The 24,996-nt window shown below is 37.1% G+C and overlaps 1 protein-coding gene across 1 annotated transcript in view; it reads left to right on the top strand.

The window, feature by feature from the left end:
• The window catches only part of PRIM2 (DNA primase subunit 2), a 330,305-nt gene that overhangs the window by 295,315 nt on the left and 9,994 nt on the right, over positions 1-24,996 (top strand). The window contains exon 15 of the mRNA XM_037732630.1: positions 2,693-2,775. Within this exon, the coding sequence (XP_037588558.1) occupies positions 2,693-2,775 (83 nt within the window). The remainder of the gene's footprint in view (positions 1-2,692; positions 2,776-24,996) is intronic.

Below are 24,996 nucleotides of genomic sequence, written 5' to 3'. Positions count from 1 at the left end.
GTTTGGAGTTAGGTAGAGTGATGCCTCTGGCTTCGTTCCTTTTGCTTAGGATTGCTTTGGTTATTTAGGCTCCTTTTAAGTTCCAAATGAATTTTAGAATAGTTGTTTTCTTATTCTGTGAAAAATAATATGGGTAGTTTGATAGGAATAATACTGAATCTGTACATTACTTAGGATGGTATGTTGATTCTTTCAATCCATGAGCCTGGAATGTTTTTCTGTTTGTGTTGTCTCTGATTTCTTTCCGCAGCATTTGTAGTTCTTCTTGTAGAGATCTTTACTTCCTTGCTTAGATATATTCCCAGATATTTTGTGTGTGTGTGTGTGCCTATTGTAAACAGCATTGCGTTTATGGTTTGGCTCTCAGCTTGAACATTGTTGGTATATAGAAATGATACTGATTTTTAAGGCTGGGCGTGGTAGATCATGCCAGTAATGCCAGTACTTTGGGAGGCCAATGTGGGTAGATCACTTGAGGTCAGGAATTCAAGACCAGCCTGGCCAAAAGGGTGCAACCTCATCTCTACTGAAATTAAAAAACAAAAATTAGCCAGGCATGCTGGCATGTGCCTATATTCCAGCTAGTCAGGAGGCTGAGATACAAGAATTGCATGCACTACAAAACCCAGGAGGCAGAGGTTGCAGTGAGCCGAGATTGCACCACTGCACCGGTGACAGATTAAGACTCTGTCTAACAAAGAAAAAAGAAATGCTACTAATATTTGTACATTAATATGTACAAATATGACTTCACTGAAGTTATTTATTAGTTCTAGGAGCCTTTTGACAGATTCTTTAGGGGTTTCTAGGTATAGAATCACATCAGAAAAGAAAGATAGTTTGACTTCTTTTTCTATTTGGATATTTTTTATTTCTTTTTTGAGACGAAGTTTTGCTCTTGTTATCCAGGCTGAAATGCAATAGCATGATCTCAGCTCACTGCAACCTCCACCTCCCGGGTTCAAGTGATTTTCCTGCTTCAGCCTCCTGAGTAGCTGAGATTACAGCTGTGCACCATCATGCCAGGCTAATTTTTTATATTTTTAGGAGAGACGGGATTTCACTCTGTTGGCCAGGCTGGTCTCAAAACTCCTGACCTCAGGTGATCTACCTGCCTTGGCCTCCCAAAGTGCTAGGATTACAGGCGTGAACCACCATGCCATTTATTTCTTTCTTTAGCCTGATTGCTCTGGCTAGGAGTTCTAGCAGTATTTTGAATAAGAATGGTGAGAGTGGGCATCCTTGTCTTGTTCCAGTTCTCAAGGGAAATGATTTGCGCTTTTGCCCATCCAGTATGATGTTAGTTCTTATAATTTTGAGGTATATTCCTTTGGTACCTGGTTTTCTGAGAGTTTTTATCATGAAGGGATACTGGATTTTATTGAAAGCTTTTTCTGTCTATTGAAATGATAATATGGTTTTTGTTTTTAATTCTGTTGATGTGATGATGAATCACTTTTATTGATTCGCATGTGTTGAGTCAGACTCGCATCCCAGAAATAAAGATTATTTGATAATGGTGAATTAGCTTTTTGATGTGCTGCTGGATTCAGTTTGCTAGTATTTTGCTGAGGATTTTTGATTCCATTATCATCAGAGATAATGGCCAGAAGTTTTCTTTTTTCATTGTGTCTCTGCCAGATTTTGGTATCAGGGTGATGCTAGCTTCATAAATTGAGTTAATGGGGAGTCTCTCCTTCTCAGTTTTTTGGAATAGTTTTGGTAGGGTTGGTACCAGTTCTTCTTTGTACATCTGGTAGAATTTGGCTGTGAATCTGCCTGTTCCAGGGCTTTTTCTGGTTGATAGGCTTTTTGTTATTGATTTAATTTCAGACCTCATTATTGGTCTGCCCAGATTTTCACTTCCTGGTTCAGTCTCAGAGGGTTGTATATTTCCTGGAACTTACTCATTTCCTCTAGATTTTCTAATTTGTGAAAAATGCAGTTATTTCTAATTAACTTACAGATCTGTCTATATGACTGAAGAAAATAAGACTTTTCTATATTAAATTTTCAAGTAAGTATTTCGAAATTACCATTGCAGTTTCTTATTAAAATATGTAAATTTTATGGATTTTATCCTAAAACAATTTTTATATTTCTTCTGTATTCTTATTTATGTGAATATTTCTAGTAGCCTTTTATTTGTTTATCTCATTTCCATCCATGATTCTTTAAAAATTTTTATAGATTCTATGCTTTAGGAAATAGGCATATAGTTTACCTTTGAAAATGATGTTAAATGTTTATATTTCTCAGAGTTTGCATGTTTTTCTTGTTTACATTATCTTCCTTCTCTCATATACATTTTATGTATTTTTTAGTCTAGAACATAATAAGATTGTATAAAGTTTTAAAATAAACTATTATGCAGCTATTTTGTGATTCTTTGAGCTTGTTAGCAAGGAACGTAATTAAAGCCATTTCCCTTCTTCCTGTTGAATGGACATCTTAGCCTGAGAATGCTGCAATGTTTTATGTAACTCTTGTGCCTGTAGTGCCCTGATAACCACACAGCTAAGTCATCATTTAGATAAAAAGAAGAAAGCAGTTGTACCCATGGGCAATTACCTTTTTTATTAATAAGCTGCTAGACAACTAAGGGAAGCTTAGATGGTCCCTCGAGTGTGGTATTGTGCTCAGTTGTGGGTAAATAACCTTGTTTGTGTGCTGGCTTATTTTTTGTTGTCAGGGTGCCCATTCCGTCACAGTGATCCGGAGCTGCTGAAGCAAAAGTTGCAGTCATACAAGATCTCTTCTGGAGGGATAAGCCAGGTAGGTTAGATTCTGTTCTCTGCATCTGCAATAATGAGGCCTCAGACAGATGTCTCAGTTTTATTTAATGTTCTTGCAATGATGCTGTGTACTGCTTGTCAGGGCTCATACCAGACATCTTATCGTCAAGATGAATTAAGCGAAAACCTTGACTTTACTGGTTTAGACTCTTAGGAAATTTTAGTTCTTCTGTCTGCTAAACTGCATTTTAATTTTTCCTAGTCATAAAGGAAGCTGGAAACCTTTTTCCCTGCCTTAATTTGTTTTGCTATCTCAATTGAGGACTACATCTTTAAAAATAAAATCTTTGAGCAATGCATGGAAGCTTATTAATGAAGCTTAAAATTAGTGACAGCATATTTAATTTTGGGAAATTATTTTCTGAGCAGATGATAATGTAGTATGTACTGGCTGAATGTTCTGATAGTCATCAGTTATTGCTATGTTTAATCTGCACTTCTCATGGTAGGCCTAATGGTTTGTCAAAATACTTTGTCTTATGAACAAAGGAAATAAGAAAGAAATGCTCAAATTGTAAAACCAAATATTTAAGAGTACATTTTTTAGTAAGTCTGCCTTTAAAAAATTAATATTGTGACATAGCAAAGACTATTTTCTATAGTGTGCTTACAAGTTGACTGGAATTTTGAAGGAACTGGGAAAGAACTTCTGCTTCCTTAGCTTAAGAAGAACATTATATATTTTAGAGTTAGAACATCTAAATCATCATACATCTTTAAGTAGTTATTTTTATTTAAAGAAGATTGCTACTCTTGACAACTTTACTACTGCTTCTGTGTCCAAAGTTCAGATAACAAATGTTACAGAGTTTTTTTAGTGCTTTGAGCAAAACAGTGTTCAAGGTGCTACAGGTTATACAAGGAAGAATCAGATATAAATCCTGCTCCCACAAAACCAGGGTCTGGAAAAAAAACAGAACATAAACCAAGATTGTCTTGGGTCTTCTGATGAGAGAAAGACTATATAACCAGCTGAAGAGGTCAAGGAACCCTTTATGGAAGAGATGCCCTTTGAATTAGGCCTTGCACGAAGGTTGGGAATTAGGGAGAGAGAATGCGCAAATGAAAGACTATCAAGCTTAGGATAACGGTGGTGCCAACACATAAATACTAATAGGTAACTTAAAGAAAGTATAGCTGGTTTTGGTTTGGGAGACTTAATTTTAGTGATTAGAAACTGTTGCTAACAAATTTGATAGGGAATCTAGAAATAATTAGCGACTTTTTTTTTTTTAAGAAATCATAAAGGATCACCTTTTAAAAAAAATTTCAAGCTCTTAACCTATCTGTGTTAACATATTATGCCTTCCGTTAAATGGCATTAATGTGGATTTGGGGCATTAGAGAATTTAGGACTAGAAATCTGATGGTCTTTTCAGTTAGAATTGTAGCATAGGTAAGAATATTAGAAAGCCATTCTCTTTTATGGAGTCCAAGGAGGTAACATGCCATGGTGCATAGGTAGGAAGTCAGTGATAGAACCAAAAATTGAAGCCAGGCCTTCTGAACTCCACTCTACTTTAGAGCTTATTATCATGAGTTTGCTGGGGGAGAGAAAAAGTAAGGAGTCAAAAGTTGTGTTTCAAAATGGAATCTTGGCTAATCCTTCTCTTTGTCAAGCATTGACAGGAGGTGGGATCAGTGAAGACTGAACAGAAATGGGGAGAGAAGGAGAAAATACTTCAGGGAAGTGAAGTATCACAAAAGTCAAGGAGAAAATTTTGAGAAGAGAGTAAGTTCCACAGAGATCCTTGTAGCACAGATTTTTTTTTTCTTTCTCTAATGAAGAGAACTGAGAAAAGGTGATTAGATATGCTGAGAGGATTATTTGACTTTGACTTTGGTGAGGTGTCAGTAAAATGGTGGAAACCAAAAGCAAGATTATAGTTGCTTAAAAAATAGTGAATGAAAGACAGTAAATTACCTTTTCAAAAATGTGCCAGGCCAGGTGCAGTGGCTTGTGCCTGTAATGCTAACACTTAGGGAGGCTGAGGCAGGCAGATTGCTTGAGCCCAGGCATTCAAGACCAGCCTGAGCATCATGGCAAAAATCAGTCTCTACAAAAAATTAGCAGGGTGTGGTGGTGTGCACATCTAGCCCCAGCTACTCAGGAGGCTGAAGGGGAGAATCACCTGAGCCTGGGAAGCTGAGGCTGCAGTGAGCTGTGATCATGCCACTGTCCTCCAGCACTGGCAGTGGAGTGAGACCCCGTCTCAAGAAAAAAAAAAAAAAATAGTGCCAGTAAAGAGGATGTTAGAGTGGTATTAGCTTAAGCATCATGGGGTTATTGATTTCTGGGTTTAAGACCTGAGCCTATTTTTAGGAAGAGGAGAAGAAAAGAACTGTCAGATAGGATGGGCTTGATGAAGATATAAAAGAAAGGAAGTATCTCTTTAACCAAGCAGAATCAAGTTCTCTTTCATTTATAACATGACTGTATTTTACATGCCCTTGCTCTTAACTTTGTTACGCTTGATTATAATTATTTGTTTACCTGTTCATGTTTCCCAACAGTTTGTGAGTTTCCTGAAAGGAGAGCTGGATTTTTACTTAACTTTCTGTCTCATAGTAATCCAATGAGTTAGGTGCTTTAAAAATGTTTGAAGAGTGAGGGGGCATATTTAGGTATGACTTGGATCCTAGAGTTTGCATGGTGGTATGCAGAGAGAGGCAAATAGGAACTCAAAGACACAATTGAAAAAGTAACTCATTGGCGGAAAGAAGATATATATTTGAACCAAAGGATGGTGACAGAGAAAGTCATACCCCTCAGCAGTGTGGGAATACACAGGAAATAGTTAAGACACAGCAAAGGGAAGTTGATGGAGTGTATCAACTGGTCTTATTCTTCCGTGTAAATAAAGTAAGGTCATCAGCTGGAGAGTAAACGGGGTACGAATGATATTCTGGTTATAGAAAAGGTTAGAAACTACCACCAACAAATGTGATAGGAAATCTAGAAGAAATGAGAGGTTTTTTTTAGCAGTCATAAAAAAATCACCTTTTAAAAAAAATAGTCAATGGTAACATCTCAAGAAAATTAATGTTTATAGTTAATAGTAATGACTGTGTTCGTATACTCTTTGCTTTTGACTCCACTGTATTTCTCCATTTGCCCTTGATCTATAAGTACATTCCTTACTTAGTTGAAGCTGGTTAGTAATTTTCACATTACCCTTTAGACCTGCATTGTAACCTTTTATCTGAGATGAACACAGATGTACAGTGCATGTGGGCAAGCTGTAAATAATATTTTCCTTTTATATGATGTCTTCATTGAGTGGTTCTCAGTAGAGTGAAGCAGCTGGTGGGCTGTATTTTAAAGGGCAAAGAGTTAATGAATGAAAATTCCATGTAGAACATTTTGTTAAGGTTGCATTTTGCATGCTGGCCTAAGTGCAGATTAGATCTTGAAAACACCAAATGTACATTAAAATGTTGAATGAGAGTTAAGAAAAACATCATTAAAATGCATATAAGGTAGAACTCAATGTGGTTATTTTTAATCTCAGAGAAAAACTACTTGAGAAAGATACCTTCAAATATAGGAAATATATATATTTTTTCCAAGACAGAGTCTCATAACTCTGTTTTCCAGGCTGGAGTGCAATGGTAGCAACTTGGCTCACTGCTGCCTCTGCCTCCTGGGTTCAAGCGATTCTCACACTTCAGCCTCTTGAGTAGCTGGGATTACAGGCAGCCTCCATCATGCCTGGCTAATTTTTGTAGATGGGGTTTCACCATGCTGTTCAGGCTAGTCTTGAACTCCTGACGTTGATTGATCTGCCCACCTTGGCCTCTCAAAATGTTGGGATTACAGATGTGAGCCACCACTCCTAGCCAAGATATAGATGTTTTAAGTAATGAAAATATTGGTGATCAGAAAAGAGATCATTGTGACTCAGTTGGCATTGCTGATTTTTTTTAAAAAGCATACTTATAGGATCACATTTCACTTTCCTTTTTAATTTACCGTAATAGTGTTATAAAAATCACTGAAAATTAATGAGCTTGGTATCCAGCTTAAGAAACAGCAATTAAACAACAGAATATGGCCAAAGAAAATGGGCACCCCTGCATTCATTTCCCTCTCCTCCCTGAAAAGAGAAATACACAGCAGTCAATTTACCAACAAGATATAAAAATTATAAATATTTATGCCCCAAGAACATGCTTCAAAATGCATGAATTAATAACAGAGATCTGAAAAGAGAACTAGACAAATCCACAGTTATATTTGGAGACAAGACTTCAGCACTCCTCTTAGCAATTAATAGAACAAGCAGGCAGAACGTCAGTAAGGCTATAGAAGCCTTGAACAATACTGTCAGCCAGCTTTACCTAATTGACATCTGTAAAACATTTTACCCAACAACAGGAGACATGAAACAGTAACCCAGGCAGATTATAGTCAGGGTCTTTAAAATCCATTACAAATGTAAATGATTTGAAATCCTATAAAGTAGGATTTAAAGCAGTGCAATAAAGCAAGAAAAACAAACAAGATGAGAAAAGAAGAAAGATTGGTTGTTGAGGGGGATCCCAAGATGGCTGAATAAGAGGCAGCTCTGGAACACAGCTCCCAGCAAGAGAGATACAGAAGCTGAGTGGTCTCCACAATTCCAAACTAGGTACCAGTTTCATTTTGTGGGTCTGGTTGGACAGTGGGTATAAACCAAATAGGGCAAGTTGAGGCAAGGAGGGACACTGCCCCACCCAGGAGGTGCATGCAACTAACTGTAGGACCGAGGGATCTCCCACTGTAGGACTTGGGTTTGGATACAGTGCTTCACCCAAGCCCTCTACAACCCACCAAATAGGAGATCTTTGCCGGGCTGAAAAGCCTCTGTGACCTGCCTGAACAGGGCTGAACAGCAACTTGCCTGGTGCTGGGGCTGTCAGCAGAGATCTAGGCGGAAGCACTGGCTGATGCCAAGAAAGCCAGAAAGCGGCAGGATGGAGCTACGTGTCCCGCAAAAAGAAAGGGAAGTGAAAGCAGGGAAACAGACCATATGGCAGGGTGAGTCCCTTCCCCACAAAGACTAGCAGGCAAAAAAACTCTCACTTGAGTGTTTTGCAGCCAGAACACCAGTTAGAGAGAGACCGGGAACTATAGAGCTTGGTGCGGGAAGGGCAACTGCCATTGGAGAAGCTGGCCTAATTTTCCTGATAAAAGACCCAGGAAAAATACACAGCAGCTCCACTGAATCTGTGGCAGCCCAGCAGTGCCTCTGCAGGCAGACATAGGAAAGGCCACTCCCCAAGCAGCTACCTGAGGCCAAAGTTAGGTAAATCCAACAAGATGGGGAAAAAACAGTGTAAAATGGATGAAACCATCAAAAACCAGAATGCCTCTTCCCCGCCACGAGATCCCAACTCCTCACCAGCAAGAGAACAAAGCATGATGGAGAATGAATTTGATGAATTAACAGAAGCAGGCTTCAAAAGGTGGGTAATAACAAACATCTCTGAGCTAAAGGAACATGTTCTAACCCAATGCAAAGGAATTAAGAACCTTGCAAAAAGGTTAGCCAAAACACTAACTAGAATAACCAGCTTAGAGATGAACATAAATGACATGATGAGGTTGAAAAACACAGCACAAGAACTTTGTGAAGCATACACAAGTTTCAATGGCCAAATCAATCCATCAGCAGAAAGGATATTAGAGATTGAAGATCAACTCAATGAAATAAAATGAGAAGGCAAGAAAAGAGAAAAAAGTGTGAAAAGAAATGAACAAAGCCTCCAAGAAATTTGGGATTATGTGAAAAGACCCAGCTTCTGCTTGATCAGTTTACCGAAACATGATGGAGAGAATGAATCCAAGCTGGAAAACACTTCAGGATATTATCCAGGAGAACTTCCCCAACCTAGCAAAACAGGACAACATTCAAATTCAGGAGATACAGAGAACACCACAAAGATATTCCTCAAGAAGAGCAACCCCAAGGCACATAATTGTCAGATTCACCAGGGTTGAAATGAAGGAAAAAATGCAAAAGGCAGCCAGAGATCTCTAAGGAGAAACCCTACAAGCCAGAAGAGAGTGGGGGTCAATATTTAACATCCTTAAAGAAAAGAACTTTCCACCTAGAATTTCATATCCATCCAAACTAAGCTTCATAAGTGAAGGAGAAATAAAATCCTTTACGGACAAGCAATTGCTGAGAGATTTCATCACTACCAGACCTGCCCTACAAGAGCTCCTCAAGGAAGCACTAAACACAGAAAAGAACAACTGGTACCAGCCACTGCAAAAAAGAACAAAATGGTAAAGACCGATGACATAATGAAGAAATTGTGGCAATCAAAGGGCTAAACGACCAACCAGTAACAAAATGGCAGGATCAAATTCACATGTAACAATATTAACATTAAATGTAAATGGACTAAATGCCCCAATCAAAAGACACAGACTAGTAAATTGGATAAAAAGCCAAGAACAATTGGTGTGCTGTATTCAGGAGACACATATTATGTGCAAGGCATACACAGACTCAAAGGGATGGAAGAAGATTTACCAAGCAAATGGAGAACAAAAAAAAGCAAGGGTGGCAATCCTAGTCTCTGATAAAACGGACTTCAAACCAACAAAGATCAAAAGAGACAAACAAAGGCATTACATAGGTAAAAAGATCAATACAACAAGAAGAGCTAACTATCCTAAATATATATGCACCTAATACAGGAGCACCCAGATACATAAAGCAAGTTTTTAACGGCCTACAAAGAGACTTAGACTCCCACACAATAATATTGGGAGACTTTAACACTCCAGTGTCAATATTAGATCAACAAGATAGAAAGTCAACAAGGAAATCCAGGACTTGAACACAGATCTGGACCAAGCGAACCTAATAGATATTTACAGAATTCTCTACCCCGAATCCACTGAATATACATTCCTCTAAGCACCACATCATACTTTATAGTCGACCAAATAATTGGAAGTAAATCACTCCTCAGCAAATGCAAAAGAATGGAAATAATCACAAACAGTCTCTTAGACCACCGTGCAATCAAACTAGAACTCAGGATTAAGAAACTAACTCAGAACCACACAACTCATGGAAACTGAACCACTGGCTCCTGAATGTCGACTGGATTAAAAATGAAAGGAAGACAGAAATAAAGATGTTCATCAAAACCATCAAGAATTAAGATACAACATACCAGAATCTCTGGGATACATTTAAAGCAGTGTATAGAGGGAAATTTATAGCAATAAATTCCTATAGAAGCGAGGAAATGTCTGAAATCGGCACCCTATCATTAAAATTGAAAGAGCTAGAGGAGCAAGATCCAAAAAACCCAAAAGCTAGCAGAAGACAAGAAATAACTAAGATCAGAGCAGAACTGAAGGAGATAGAGACATAAAACACCTTTCAAAAAACCAACAAATCCAGGAGCTGGTTTTTTGAAAAGATCAACAAAATAGACGGCTAGCCAGACTAATAAAAAAGAAAAGAGAGGAGAATCAAACAGATGCAATAAAAAACGATAAAGGAGACATCACCACTGATTCCACAGAAATACAGACTACCATCAGAGATTACTACAAACAACTCTATGCACACAAACCAGTAAATCAGGAATAAATGAAAAAATTCCTGGACACTTGCAACCTCCTGAGCCTAAACCAGGAAGAAGTTGAAACCCTTAATAGACCAATAATAGGGGCTGAAGTTGAAGCAGCAATTAATAGCCTAACAACCAAAAAATGTCCAGGTCAAGACGGGTTTACAGCCGAATTCTACCAGACGTACAAAGAGTAGCTGGCACCATTCCTTCTGAAACTATTCCAAACAATACAAAAAGAGGGAATCCTCCCTAACTCATTTTATGAGACCAACATCATCCTGATACCAAAACCAGGCAGGGACTCAACAAAAAAAAGAAATCTTCAGGCCAATATCCATGATGAACATTGATGCAAAAATCTTCAATAAAATATGGGCAAACCAATTGCAAGAGTAAATCAAAAAGCTTATTCATCATGACCAAGTGGACTTCATCCCAGGGATGCAAGGCTGGTTCAACATACACAAGTCCATAAACATGCCATCACAAAACCAAAGACAAAAACCACATAATTGTCTCAATAGATGCAGAGAAGGCCTTCAACAAAATTCAGTAGCCCTTTATGCTAAAAATCCCTCAATAAACTAGGTTATCGATGGAACATATCACAAAATAATACAGCTATTTATGACAAAGCCACAGCCAATATCATACTGAGTGGGCAAAAACTGGAAGCATTCCCTTTGAAATTTGGCACTAGGCAAGGATGCCCTCTCTCACCACTCCTATTCAATATAGTAATGGAAGTTCTAGCCAGAGCAGTCAGGCAAGAAAAAGAAATAAAGGGTATTCAATTAGGAAAGGAAGAAGTCAAATTGTCTCTATATTTGTAGATGACACGATTGTATATTTAGAAGACCCCATTGTCTCAGCCCAAAATCTCCTGAAACTGATAAGCAACTTCAGCAAAGTCTCAGGATACAAAATCAGTGTGCAGAAATCACAAGCATTTCTATACACCAACAACAAAGAGCCAAATCAAAAGCAAACTCCCATTCACAATTGCTACAAAGAGTAAAATACCTTGGAAGACAACTAACGAAGGATGTAAAGGACCTCTTCAAGGAAAACTAGGCACCACTGCTCTAGGAAATAAGAGAGGACACAAACAAATGGAAAAACATTCCATGTTCATGGTTGGGAAGAATCAGTATCGTGAAAATGGCCATATTGCCCAAAGTAATTTATAGTTTCGGTGCTGTCCCCATCAAGCTACCAATGACCTTCTTCACTGAACTGGAAAAAACCACTTCAAACTTTATATGGAACCAAAAGAGAGCCTGCAGAGCCAAAACAATCCTAAACAAAAAGAACAAAGCTGGAGGCATCACACTGCCTGACTTCAAAATATACTACAAGTCCACAATAATCAAAACAGCATGGTACTGGTATGAAAACAGAGATACAGACCAGTGGAACAAAACAGAGGCCTTGGAAGCAGCATCACACATCCACAATCATCTGATCTTTGACAAACCTGCCAAAAACCAGCAATGGGGAAAGGATTTTCTGTTTAATAAATGGTCTTGGGAAAACTGGCTAGCCATGTGTAGAAAGCAGAAACTGGACCCCTTCCTGACACCTTACACTACAATTACTCCAGATAGATTAAAGATCTAAACATAAGACCTAACACCATAAAAACCCTAGAAGAAAACCTAGGCAAAACCATTCAGGACATCTGCATAGGCAAGGATTTCATGACTAAAATACCAAAAGCATTGGCAACAAAAGCCAAAATAGATTTAATTAAAATCGGATTTAATTAAACTTCAGAGCTTCTGTACAGCAAAAGAAACATTCATTAGAGCGAACTGGCAACCAACAGAATGGAAAAAAAATTTTTGCAGTCTACCCATCTGACAAAGGGCTGATATCCAGAATCTACAAATAACTAAAACAGACTTACAAGAAAAAAATAAAGAAGCCCATTCAAAAGTGGGCAAAGGATATGAACAGACACTTTTCAAAGGAAGACTTATGTGAGGCTGACATGCATATGAAAAAATGCTCATCATCACTGGTCATTAGAGAAATGCAAATTAAAACCACATTGAGATACCATCCCACACCAGTTAGAATGGCGATCATTAAAAAATCTGTAGACAACAGATGCTGGAGAGCTTGTGGAAAAATAGGAACAGTTTTACACTGTTGGTGGGAGTGTAAATTAGCCCAACCATTGTGGAAGACAGTGTGGCGATTCCTCAAAGACTTAGAAATAGAAATTCCATTTGACCCAGCAATCCCATTACTGGGTATAGACCCAAAGGATTATAAATCATTCTATTATAAAGACACTTGTACACGTATGTTCATTGCAGCACTATTTACAATAGCAAAGACCTGAAACTAATTCACATGCCAGATTGGACAAAGAAAATGTGGCACATATCAACATGAAATACTACACAGCCATAAAAAACAATGAGTTCGTGTCCTTTGTAGGGACATGGGTGAATCTGGAAACCATCATTCTCAGCAAACTGACACAAGAACAGAAAATCAAATACTGCATGTTCTTACTCATTGGCGAGTGTTGAACAATGAGAACACATGGACACAGGGAGGGAGCATCATACACCAGGATCAGTTGGTGGGGGTAGGGGAGGGACACCGGAGGTTGGGGAGGGATAACATGGGGAGAAATGCCAGATATAGATGATGTGGGAATGGAGGCAGCAAACCACCTTGCCATGTATGTACCTATGCAACAACCCTGCATGATCTACACATGTACCCCAGAACCTAAAGTACAATTGAAAAAAAAAAAAAAAAAAAACAAACCTGGTCCAAATAAAGCCATAACATGTAAAGAAATTCAATCAGTTTTTAAAAAACCTTTATAGACTGATTAAGAAAAAGATTCAATTCATAAATGAAAGTGGGGACGTTACTACTTATAGAAATGAAAAGGGTAATAAAATACTATAAACAACTATACACCAACAAGGTAAATAACACAGACAAAGTAAGTAAATTTGTAGAAACACATAAACTACCAAAACTCATCCATAACCATTAAGGACATGTCCTTTCTTGTCTCATAACAATTTTTTTACTTAAAGTGTGTTTTTCCTGATACTGATATTGCCTTCCCAGCTCCCATTTGGTTACTCTTCATGAAATATCTTTTTGCATCCTTTAACTTTTAACCTATTATGTGTTTTGTATGTAAAGCCAGTTTCTTACAGAGAGCTTTAAGTTGATTATGTATTTTTAAACATTCTTCAAATTTTTTTCTTTTGATTGGAGCTTAACATATTTATCATTAAAATAATTACTGGTAAGAAGGATTCATTTTGGCCATTTTCCTCATTTTATTTTTTGGATGCAGAATCTTATTCTTAACCTAGGCTGGAGTGCAGTGCCGTGTTCATAGCTCACTGTAACCTTGAACTCCTACACTCAAGTTATCCTCCTGCCTCAGCCTCCTGAGTAGCTGAGATTACAAGCATCAGCTGCCATGCCAGGCATTTTGCTCATTGCTTTCAATGATGTCATGTCTTTTTGTCCCTCAGGTTCTCCATTAGTACCTTGTTTTGCAGTAAATTATTTTTTGGTAATATGTTAACTTAGTCTGTTTTGTGATGCTATAGCAGAATACGACAGACCAGCTAATTTATAAATAAAAGAAATTTATTTCTAACAGTTATAGAGGGTGAGAAGTCCAAGGTTGAGGACCCCACCTCTGATCTGGTGCAGAGTTTCTTGTTCAGTCTTCACATTGTGGAAGGACAAGAGAACAAGCTAGCCAATTACACCTGAAGCTGTTGCTGTTTTTTTAATCTTTATAAGGGCCCTAATTCCATTAATGAGGACTAAGGCCTCATGGCCTAATCAAGTCTTAAAGGTCCAGTCTCTTAATACTACGAGATTTGCAGCACCTGAGCTTTGGAAGGGATGCATTCACACTATAGTACCATAGTACCATTTTTATTCCTGTCATTTTCTTTGATTTATTTTTTCCCATTATTTTCTTAGTGGTTAAACCAGGGGCTGTAACTAACCTTTTAAATGTATAACAGTTTTTAATATCAACTTAGCATCAATTATATGCAAACCCCCCACTTCTATGTAGCTCTGTCCCTCCCATGTATGTTGTTGTCATGAATTACACCTTCATACATTGTGTGCCCATTAACTTACGATTACTGTTTTATGCATCTGTCTTTTAAATCATATTAAAAAGTTACATCTCAAAAACACAATAATACTAGATTTTTAATACCTATATAGCTACCTTAGCTCGTGTTTTTTTTGAATGGCTTTGAGCTACTTTGTAGTCATCTTCCCTTTTTGCCTGAAGGATTTCCTCTAGCATTTCTTGTTGGGCAGGTCTATTAACAACAGACTTTTTCAGCATGTGTTTACCTGGGAATTTCTTACTTTTTCCTTATTTTTGAAGGATAGTTTTGTCATATATAGGAATTTCAGTTGACAGTTTTGTTTTGTTTGAGAAGGAGCCTTACTCTGTTGCCCAGGCCGGAGTCCAGGGGCCAAATCTTGGCTCACTGCAACCTCTGCCTCCCAGGTTCAAGGGATTCTCCTGCTTCAGCCTCTGAGTAGGTAGAATTACAGTCATGTGCCACCACGCCTGGCTAATTTTTGTATTTTTAGTAGAGACAGTGTTTCACCATGTTGTCCAGACTGGTCTCAAACTCCTGCCCTCAAGTGATCCACGCGCCTCGGCCTCCCAAAGTGCTGGGATTACAGGCATGAGCCACTATGCCTAGCGACAGTTTTATTCTTACAGCAAGATAGTTATTTTGCTGCTTTCTGGCCTTTATAGTTTCTGCTGAGAAATTGTTAATCATGTTGAGTATCTCTTATACTTGATGGGTCATTTCTCTCTTGCCACTTTCAAGATTCTTTTTGGCTTTTGACAGTTTATAATATTTTTTCATATGGATCTCTGTGTTAATTTTTCCTGGAGTTTGTCAACCTGCTCGGATGCATAGATTCATGTTTTTTCAAGTGTGAGAAGTTCTCAGCCACTTACCTTCAAGTATTCTCTCTATTTCTCTCTTTTTTTTGAGTGTTCCATTATGCCTATGTTGAGTACACAAAAAAAAAAAAAACAAAAACAAACAAAAAAAAAGAAATGGTGTTTTGCTTGTCTCATCGGTGCTGTTAATTTTTCTTCATTCTCTCTGCTCTTCAGACTGGATAATCTCAATTGACCTATTTTCGAATTTGCCGATTCTTTTTCCTGCCTGCTGAAACTGCTGTTGAAACCCTCTAGCATATTTTTCATTTTAGTTATCCTAGTTTTCAGCTACAGAATTTCTTTCTGGTTCCTTTTTATAGTTTAATTCTCTTTATTGCTGTTTTCTAATTTGTTAAGATATCATTCTCTTGATTTTCTTTAGCTTTTATTTGTAGTTTATTTTCTCCTTTTAAACATATTAAAGCCAGTTGGTTTAAAGTCTTTGTTTAGTACGTGTATGTCTGCTTTCTCTGGGACATTATGTGTAATGTCTCTCGTGATTGGGCCATACATTGTTTCTTTGCATGCTTTATAACATTTTCTATTAAACTGGACATTTCAAATATACATTGCTAACCCAGAAGTCTGATTCTTCTTGTATGACCTGTCCAATGTAGGCCTGTCTGCACTGTTCAATGTAAGTCACTTGTTACCTATGACTGTTTAGCAATTGAAATGTGGCTGGTCTAAATTGAGATGTATTAAAAGCAGTGGTATATTGATAAACCAACCCTCTGTGGGTGCAGCGGAAAGCCATGATTTATGTCATTTGCTGATTTCTGTGGTGTAAATATTCCTACTATAGGTACTGTGAAATTAACAATGTGGTATTACTAAAGTTTGATGGGAATAGAGTTGACTGTAAATGGGCACAATCAGCTCTCTCAAGCCAGTTTGGGAAGTATCCCACTAGCTGTAGTAAAATGTGCACCAAGTTTCACAGTTATAATAGTATTGAAAAAAAGCATTGCAAAATATCTCAGTAATATTTTTACATTGATTATGTTTCAAAATGACAATATTTTAGATACATTGCCTTGAATAAAATATATTACTGAAAGCAATTGTTTATTTTTGGTGTTTTAATTGTGCCTATAGAAAATCTAAAATTACAGATATGCCATATTTCTGTTGGAGAGCACTACTTGAAGTATCAAGCCTTGAGAATGTTGAGTATTTGAGTGATTAGGTTCTGTTTCTACAGTGTATTTTAGTGTTTGCTTCTGCTGTGCAATTGTGTTAGACCTATTACAACCAATACGTACTTTTACATGTTAGCCCATAAGGGAGTATAAATAAGGTATTCAAGGTTTTGATGGAACTGATATATTATTTACAAATGTATTTCCGTACTGATGTTTTTAAAACTGTCTATTTCTCATTTTAGTTTTTTTAATAGAGAAAGGGAATGTGTTTTAGAATTTTCCCTCAACATAACTACTAATGATTTTTTAAAACAAATCTAATTGGTGCTTCTAAGAAACTTAATAGTGATATTAAAACTATGAAATATGAGAAAAAATATATGCTTTTATTACCTCTTGAGAGGTTGGCTAACCTCTGTTTTTCACAGTCAAAAATTCTCAAGAAGTTAGTGACCATATTAAATCTAAAACTGGCAAATGCCTTTTAATGAAGAAATCTTTCTTTCAGAAGGGACAGTTTAAAAGACTCAAAAGTAACTCTTTGTCAAGAAGATTTTATGACAGATAAATCTCAATGACTCTTTACTTAATGCTCATATAAATCTGAACTACCTAAAAACTCCTATGATTTTCTTGAATAAGGGGACTTATCAATAGATGATAGTATTCAGTCTGTCTATTACTTTATGAAAAGTATCTGCTTTTAAGGGCAGCTTTTGTATCTGTTTCATCTCCAGGAGCATCTCTTCTGGTTTATGAGAACAGTAGTTTGATTGCTGCACTTAGCTTTGCTTTTCTTAGGGTTGTAGTTGAAAATGTGTAATGTTCTTGGTAAACTCAGAATTGCATTAAGGAAACGCTGTAAAGTTGAGCATTGGAACTAGTGTCAGCAGGCCATGGTTGTACTTGTGGCTTTAAAAAAAAAAAAATCACTGAACATCTAACTTGATTTCTGTTTATATCCTTCCTTTCTTATAGACTGAAGATAAATGGTCCTTTGAAGATTACTTAATGTTCAAGGTGGTTGAAAGAAAAACCACTTTGAAAGTCAAGTAACATATGTCATTGTTAGCAAAGCCTATTAATTAAAACTTATATTCATTAAAATTGCATTCAAATGGAAAACATCATTATCATTTAATACTCTGTTGATATAGTTATACATCTTTCTTTAAGTATTATTTATTCCTTACATGAAAAACTACTGATAACCTGTGGAAGAATTTTATTCAGTCACATATGATACTGATGTTTTTGTAAAGTCCAACCTAACTACCTATAATTTTGAAACTATTCTAACTTAGTTCTATTTCTTGATCAGTTTTATAGAGTATACTCCCAGGGGAATCCCTGCTTCTTTTGAAGAAGCAAACTTAAGCTACCCAGAAAGTTAATTTCAGAAAATAAGTAGTTTAGATTTTTAGTCTGTGTAGCTTTAAGTCATTTCAGACGTCTTGGTGGTGTTTACTGTCAATTTGCAATGTATTTCTTGTTAGATAAAGTTTCTGTCTCTGAATTTATATTATTTTCACTTCTTAAGTGACAGATTTTAATACTAGCTTCTGTTTTCAATACCATATCTAGGAGATATGATGCATCTTTTAATAAGTGTAATCTTCTAAAGTAATTATTAAATCAGTATAAATATCTTTCATTATTTTCAAAAACATCATAGGGCATAGTGATTCTGAAGTGGCTTGCTTTTATATTAGGCCAAAAACCAGAATACTAAAGCACAGTAATAATTAGTAACTAAACCACGGTTCTCCATGTCTCTAAGCCGGCTTTACATGTGTCTTCTCATTTGTCCTCCTTTCCCCCTAATTATCTTTCCTCTCTTCTACTCTTTCCTTCCCTCCTTGCTTGCTAAGTTTACTTAGTTGTTAATGTTTCCTAAGTGCGTAAATCCTTTAATCCAAAATGTTGGTATTAATGTGCATTGAGAAAATCATTATTTTGGGTAGCAGTTTAAATTGCTTCTCAACAATCCTTTTATCGGTACCTGACTACAGTAGAGTACTATAAGTGCTTTCATAATTAACTATAATAAAGTATGTGACATGCTTTTATAAGAATATATTTAGAGTGCCAGTTGTAGAATCAGAGGGGAAAGATCTTATGTTGAAGAGGGAGCAAAAGGGAATGCTTCATATAGGAAGCAACATTTTAACTGGGCTTGAAAGCTCAGTAGGACTTTCCACTGTGGAGGGATATAAGACAGATCAGGCCAGAGGAGCAGCATTCATTCAACATCAACAAATAATTGGGTTATGACTGTAGACATTGGGAATATAATGATGACTAAAACTTGAGAGACTTCTGCCTTGATGAAGCTGATATTTCCTTGGCGGAGACAGACTGTATTGTCTGTTTATGCTGCTAATAAAGATATAGCCAAGACTAGGTACATTATAAAGGAAAAAAGGTTTAATGGACTCACAGTTCCACGTGGCTTGGGAGGCCTCACAATCATGGTGGGAGGTGAAAGGCACGTCTCACATGGCAGCAGAGGAGAGAATGAGATCCAAATGAAAGGGGTTTCCTCTTATAAAACCATCATCAGATCTTGTGAGACTTATTCACTACTACAAGGAACAGTGTAGGGGAAGTCGCCTGCATAATTCAGTTATCTCCCACCGGGTCTTCCCTTCCATGACACGTGGGAATTATGGGAGCTACAATTCAAGATGAGATTTGGGTGGGGATAGAGCCAAACCCTATCACAGACAAACAAGTAAGTGTAGTGAAAGAAAACTACGGCAGGATAAAGGAGAAGAATGAGACTTGTGGAGGCAACCCTATTAATTTAGATAAGGTGGTCTGGTGTGTTTTGAGGAACTCTAGTCCTGAGATCTATGAAAAATGGATTCTGAGGAGAAATTAGTTGGAGAAATGTTACCCTATTAAGTTCTACCATAAAGAAACGTAGGTAATTGTGGATTAATGCCAGTTAAGCAAGGTATTAGACGAGAAAACCCCAATCATTGCTAGGATTTTGTGAGCTAAAGTTCCAAAGAGCACAATGTAGGAGAAGTGAGACTAGAGGAGGAGGAGGAGCCAGTGGCCAGGTAGGACAGGGTAGGAGCCTGTGAATCATCATGCAGAGTTTGTGCCCAGCCATGCCAGGATTAGATATGGCTTCTGGAAGAGATATTCTGGTGGCAATGTGGAAGCTATCTTGAATGAAGAAAGTATAAATCAAAAATCTTTGCAATAAAAAAGAGAATGATGAAGGCTTGAAAATAGGAGAGAAAAAGGCAGATTTTAATGACATTTGGAGATAGAATTGACTCAGATAACTTCGTTTATAGACAATAAAGAGTGAGTCAGAAAAATTCTTGACATAAGATGTTTTAAACAAACGAAAGCACATCTTCAGGAGAGGGAAACTTGGCCCTGATCTGCCAGTAGGTGAAGGTCACAGGAGAGTTGTAAGACAGCAGCAGGTTAAACTGTGCTGAGTGTATGAGAAATGGGAGCAAAGTCATGTGTTCAAAAATGTGTAAGACTTGGCATCTCCACCACATTATCTTTTACCTTTGAAATATGGGAAGGTTAGTAATGGAGTGGAAAATATCAGTCTGGTCTAGTTTTAAAAGGTTCAGCTTTTTAGGAAGAAGCAAGCTTGTTACCACTTTTAAATAAGACAAAACATGACCTTGAATTAGATTAGCCACATATCTAATTGGTGAGTGCAGCATACCTAGCTATACAGCCCTCTGTTCACCAAAGCCAAAGATAGGCAGGTGGCTGCAGTCTGCTGCCAGGTAATCATCTGAACCTCCTTGGCAGGCATTGAAGCAAAACAGAGAGAGGAATTTGCGGCTGGCTGGAAATATTAGAGAGTAGAGTATTAAGCAAGAGGGAAGGAATGTGTTTCAAAGTATAAAATGTTGTGTGTTTATAAAAAGAGAGTTCTATTTTTGTATATGTATGTGTTGTAAGTATGCATACCTATAGCTTTCCCACCAGTGTTCTGTGTCATGTATGCCCTATCAGCTGGCTATGATGTATCACTGATTAAATCAGAAAAATATAACTTTGTTTGCTTTTTGCTCCTGAACAGCAACGATGTCTTTGGTTAGGTACTTTATTAGAATTCTCTTACAGAAAAAAACCAAATCAGTAATTCATCTTGAGGACGAAATAGTATATGAAGTATAATTAATACTTCTAGTAAACTTAGCAAATACTAATATGAACTTTTTTTGTGAAGATGAAAAACTGCATTGCCCTTTTTTTTTTTTTTTTTTTTTTTTGGTCAAGACAGAGTCTCACTCTGTCATCCAGGCTGGAGTGCAGTGGCATAGTCAGAGCTCACTGCAGCCTCGACCTCCCCGACTCAAGCAAACCTCCCATCTCAGCCCCCTAAGCAGCTGGGACTACAGGCATGTGCCACCACACCTGGCTAATTTTTTGTATTTTTATTAGAGACAGGGTTTTGCCATGTTGCCTAGGCTGGTCTTGAACTCCTGGACTTAAGCGTTTTGCCTGCCCTGACCTCCCAAAGTGCTGGGATTATAGGTGTGAGCCACCACATCCAGCCTATTTTTAAAAACTCTAATATTTTTACTGGTGCACTTTATTGAACTGATAGAGAATAGTTAAAAATAAAGAGAGGCCAGGCATGGTAGCTCACACCTGTAATCCCGGCACTTTTGGGGGCCGAGCTTGCAAATTGCTTGAGGCCAAGAGTTTGAGACCAGCCTGGCCAACATGGCAAAACCCCATCTCTACTAAAAATACAAGTATTAGCTGGGTGTTATGGTGCACACCTGAAATTCCAGCTACTTGAGAGCTGAGGCAGGAGAATCACTTGGACCTGGGAGATGGAGGTTGTGATGAGCCAAGATTGTGCCCTCCAGCATGGGTGACAGAGTGAGACGCTGTCTCAAAAACAAAAAGAAGTTTAAAAATACAAATTACCAAAATATTGTAGTCTGCGGTCACTGCTATTCACTTTTTCTTTTTCTTTTCTTTTTTTTTTTTTTTTTTCTGAGACGGAGTCTTGCCCTGTTGCCCAGGCTGGAGTGCAATGGTGCAATCACAGCTCTCTGTAACTTCCACCTCCCGGGTTCACGCGATTCTCCTGCCTCAGCCTCCCGAGTAGCTGCGATTGCAGATATGTGCCATTATGCCCAGCTAATTTTTGTATTTTTAGTAGAGACATGATTTCACCATGTTGGTCAGGCTGATCTTGAACTCCTGACCTCGTGATCTGCGTGCCTTGGCCTCGCAAAGTGCTGGGATTACAGGCGTGAGCCACTGTACTTGGCCACTATTCACTTTTTCTTAGCCTTTTGATTACTGATGAACTAGATGAGAACAGTAAATGGATTGTTACACTTGACATTTGGTACTTTATCTGGAAATATTAGCATTAAAAGCGAAGTCATACTGCCATTTGCATAATAATCTTAGATCTTTATAGGAGTTTTTTCTTAAAATAAAAATTCTGTGTTTTTAAATGTCTTTATTTGATAAGACTGTTTAAAATGTCTGCTATTTTTCTAAAACAGAATTAGGAAACTTCTGGCCCCAGCATCAGAATAGACCCCTGATTTCGTTTCCTCTGACCTTTGGAAAACTGTTCTTTTGGTATTAATGCTATATGCAAGAGCACCTTATAAGGTGCTCTGGTTCTTTCAGAATGGAGCATGAACACTGGAGAGTTAGTGTCAATGTTCAGTGGATGTCTTTTGTGAGCTGTGGGTTACATTTTGATGCTTACAAACCACATAAATGAAATGAGGAATTAATAATTAAGTTATGAATAAGACACTAAAATTCAGTTTCGATATAGGATCAAAATTACAAACCTGGCAAGCACCAAAATCCAAGAACAGATGCCTAAAGTGGACTGTGTGAAACAGAATTTAGGGTCAAATTTCCGTAAGATACATATACACCATAGAATACTATGTAGCCATAAAAAAGAACAAAATCATTTCCTTTATGGCAACATGGTTGTGAAACCCCATCTCTACTAAAAAAAAAAATTAGCTGGGTGTGGTGGCATGTGTCTGTAATGTCAGCTACTTGGGAGGCTGAGGACACAGTTTTGTTCTTTTTAAAGGTTGCATAGCATTCCATGGGGTATAGGTGTCTTGTGGAAATTTGATCCTCAATTCTGTTTCACACAGTCCACCTTAGGCATCTGTTCTTAGATTTTGGTGTTTGCCAGGTAATTTTGATCCTATATCATAAAGTGATTTTTAGTGTCTTCTTGGTCATACCTTAGTTCTTAATTCTTCATTTTCTTCACCTGATTTTTAGCTTGTATTTCTTCCCTTGGTGTCATCCAAATCATCAGCAAGTTGTATTAGTATCAACATCAAAATAGAGTTACCTGTAGAATATTTTAATACGGTGCTTAGCAGTGATGTTCATATTGGAAAAATTTAACAAAACAAAGTGCAGAAAAAGTCTCAAGTTGCACACTGTATACAAATGCTAGAACATCAGAATCACTTGGGAACATTTTGATGTCAGCAAAGTGTGCATCTAAGATGTTGCTAACGCTGAGACATGAGGTATCATACTGCTTTTTCTACACACACAAAAATATGTTAATCATACTGTTTAGTGGCTACTAAGTGATATTTTTGGTATTTTCCATTTTTTTAATATGAAAGGTTTGTTTTCATATATTGGCATTTTCCTGAGTTTTAGAACTAGTTATTTAGGAAATCAACTGGCAGGGCAAAGGGTTGAGTGGCATGTCATGCATTATTTTAAGACATTGGAGGACAGGTTCCTCTTGAGTATTTTCATGCAGAGCACCTGATTTTAGAAATACTTTATGGCCATTAAGTAGGAAATCCTTCTGTCTCCAAATCTGACCACTTACCACCACTACTGATAACACTACCCTGGTCCATGGATCTACCATCTATTCGCTGAATTCCTGGAATAAGCTCCCTGTAAGCTCCCTGTTTCTACCTCTGTCCTTTCCAGTCTGTTCCCAGCATAGCAGGCAGAAATGAACCCTCTGTAAATGTCAATTCACTTTAGTCCTGCACATCGAATACCGGAGTAGCTCTCCATTTTACTCCGAGAAAAAGTCAAACTTCATTCATTGGCCCACATTTTCTTTTCCTGTATCTCTGTGATATAGATCATAATCTGAAATGAAACTGTGTATTCCTTAGTTGGATTTTTTGAGTAATGTTTCATGTTTTCTATCTTAATTTTAAAAGCACGTAAGTTGTCTTCCTTTAAAAGAAAAATTATTGATTTGTATGTGATTTTAAAAATTCTTTCTGCATTTAATGGCCCTCACCCTCAGGAAACAGATACCCCAATTTAAATGTTTCCTCATTTCTGAAATGAAGATAAAAGTATCTACCAGTGGTACCTGCTTACCTCAAAAACCTCTATTGCCTTTTTTTCTCATCACATCTTTACATATTTACAGAAACCGTTGTTTATCTCAAATATGCTGGGACATGTTTAAAATCGTTTTAGCTATTCTGATCATGGTTGAATGGTTTGTTTATAGATTTGCAAGCAGATTTCAAATAAAAATTCATCCTAGTAAGATAAAACAAAAATAAAAGTAAATTATTTTTGTTAAGGAAGATCCTTCTCTGTGTTGGGGTCAGGTCAGGGGAAGACTGTAGTGTGATTAATCTAAACTTAATTTTTATATGGAACCTAAAATTTGCAATCTGTTTTTCTCACATCCTGTGGCTTTTATTTCAGTTTTCTTTAGTAAGTTTTTTACACATGTGGATTACCCAGCTACATTTTTTAGTATGATGATTTATAAGTATTTCTTCATAGCATGTTTTCCAAACATATATATATATATACACACACACACACACACATACATACAATATTTACATATTTACTTTTTACATGGTTTGGCTTTTTTATTTCTGTGAATTCATTTCCATCTCAGGTAATTTATGGCATTATCTAAAGCTTAAATTTATGTTTGAAGTCTTCACTTTTCCAGAACTCTAATTCAGATATTAATATATTATTATAGATGTTTGTTAATAATTATTAGCAAGTTTATCTCATCACAATTTGAAAACCGGTGTGTAAGAACATCAGACAGTATGGACTCAGAGTGTTAGCATTACTTGGAAAACTTTCAGAATAAACTTAAAAATGAAGTCTCATTTTCAATTGATTAAATTTTCATTTTTGCTCCAATAATTCAAGAAAAGTAGACAGGCCAGATAGGCGGACCTGTAGAATCCCGGGCTCTGTAGTTGGCTGCAAGTTACACAGGTCTTTCATATATGATTTAATAAAAGGTGATACAAAATTCAGAAATGTAATCTATAGGACAGAGAAAAACAATTTTTGAAGCACATTCTTGTCAGTATTCCATAATGCCTGTTCTGTAACTGTAATTTTTTTGTGTATCTGTCAGATGATGTAAAGCTATATTCAATAATGAGGATAGTAGGAATTTGAGACCCCATGTTGCTTTCTTTTTGTGACAGGAAGGTCAGCTTTTTAAAAC

The sequence above is a fragment of the Cebus imitator genome, unplaced genomic scaffold (assembly GCF_001604975.1).
Source record: "Cebus imitator isolate Cc_AM_T3 unplaced genomic scaffold, Cebus_imitator-1.0 Scaffold460, whole genome shotgun sequence".
Classification (NCBI taxonomy): Eukaryota; Metazoa; Chordata; class Mammalia; order Primates; family Cebidae; genus Cebus; species Cebus imitator.
Note: the sequence above shows the minus strand (reverse complement) of the source record. Positions and strands in the feature narration are given on the sequence as shown.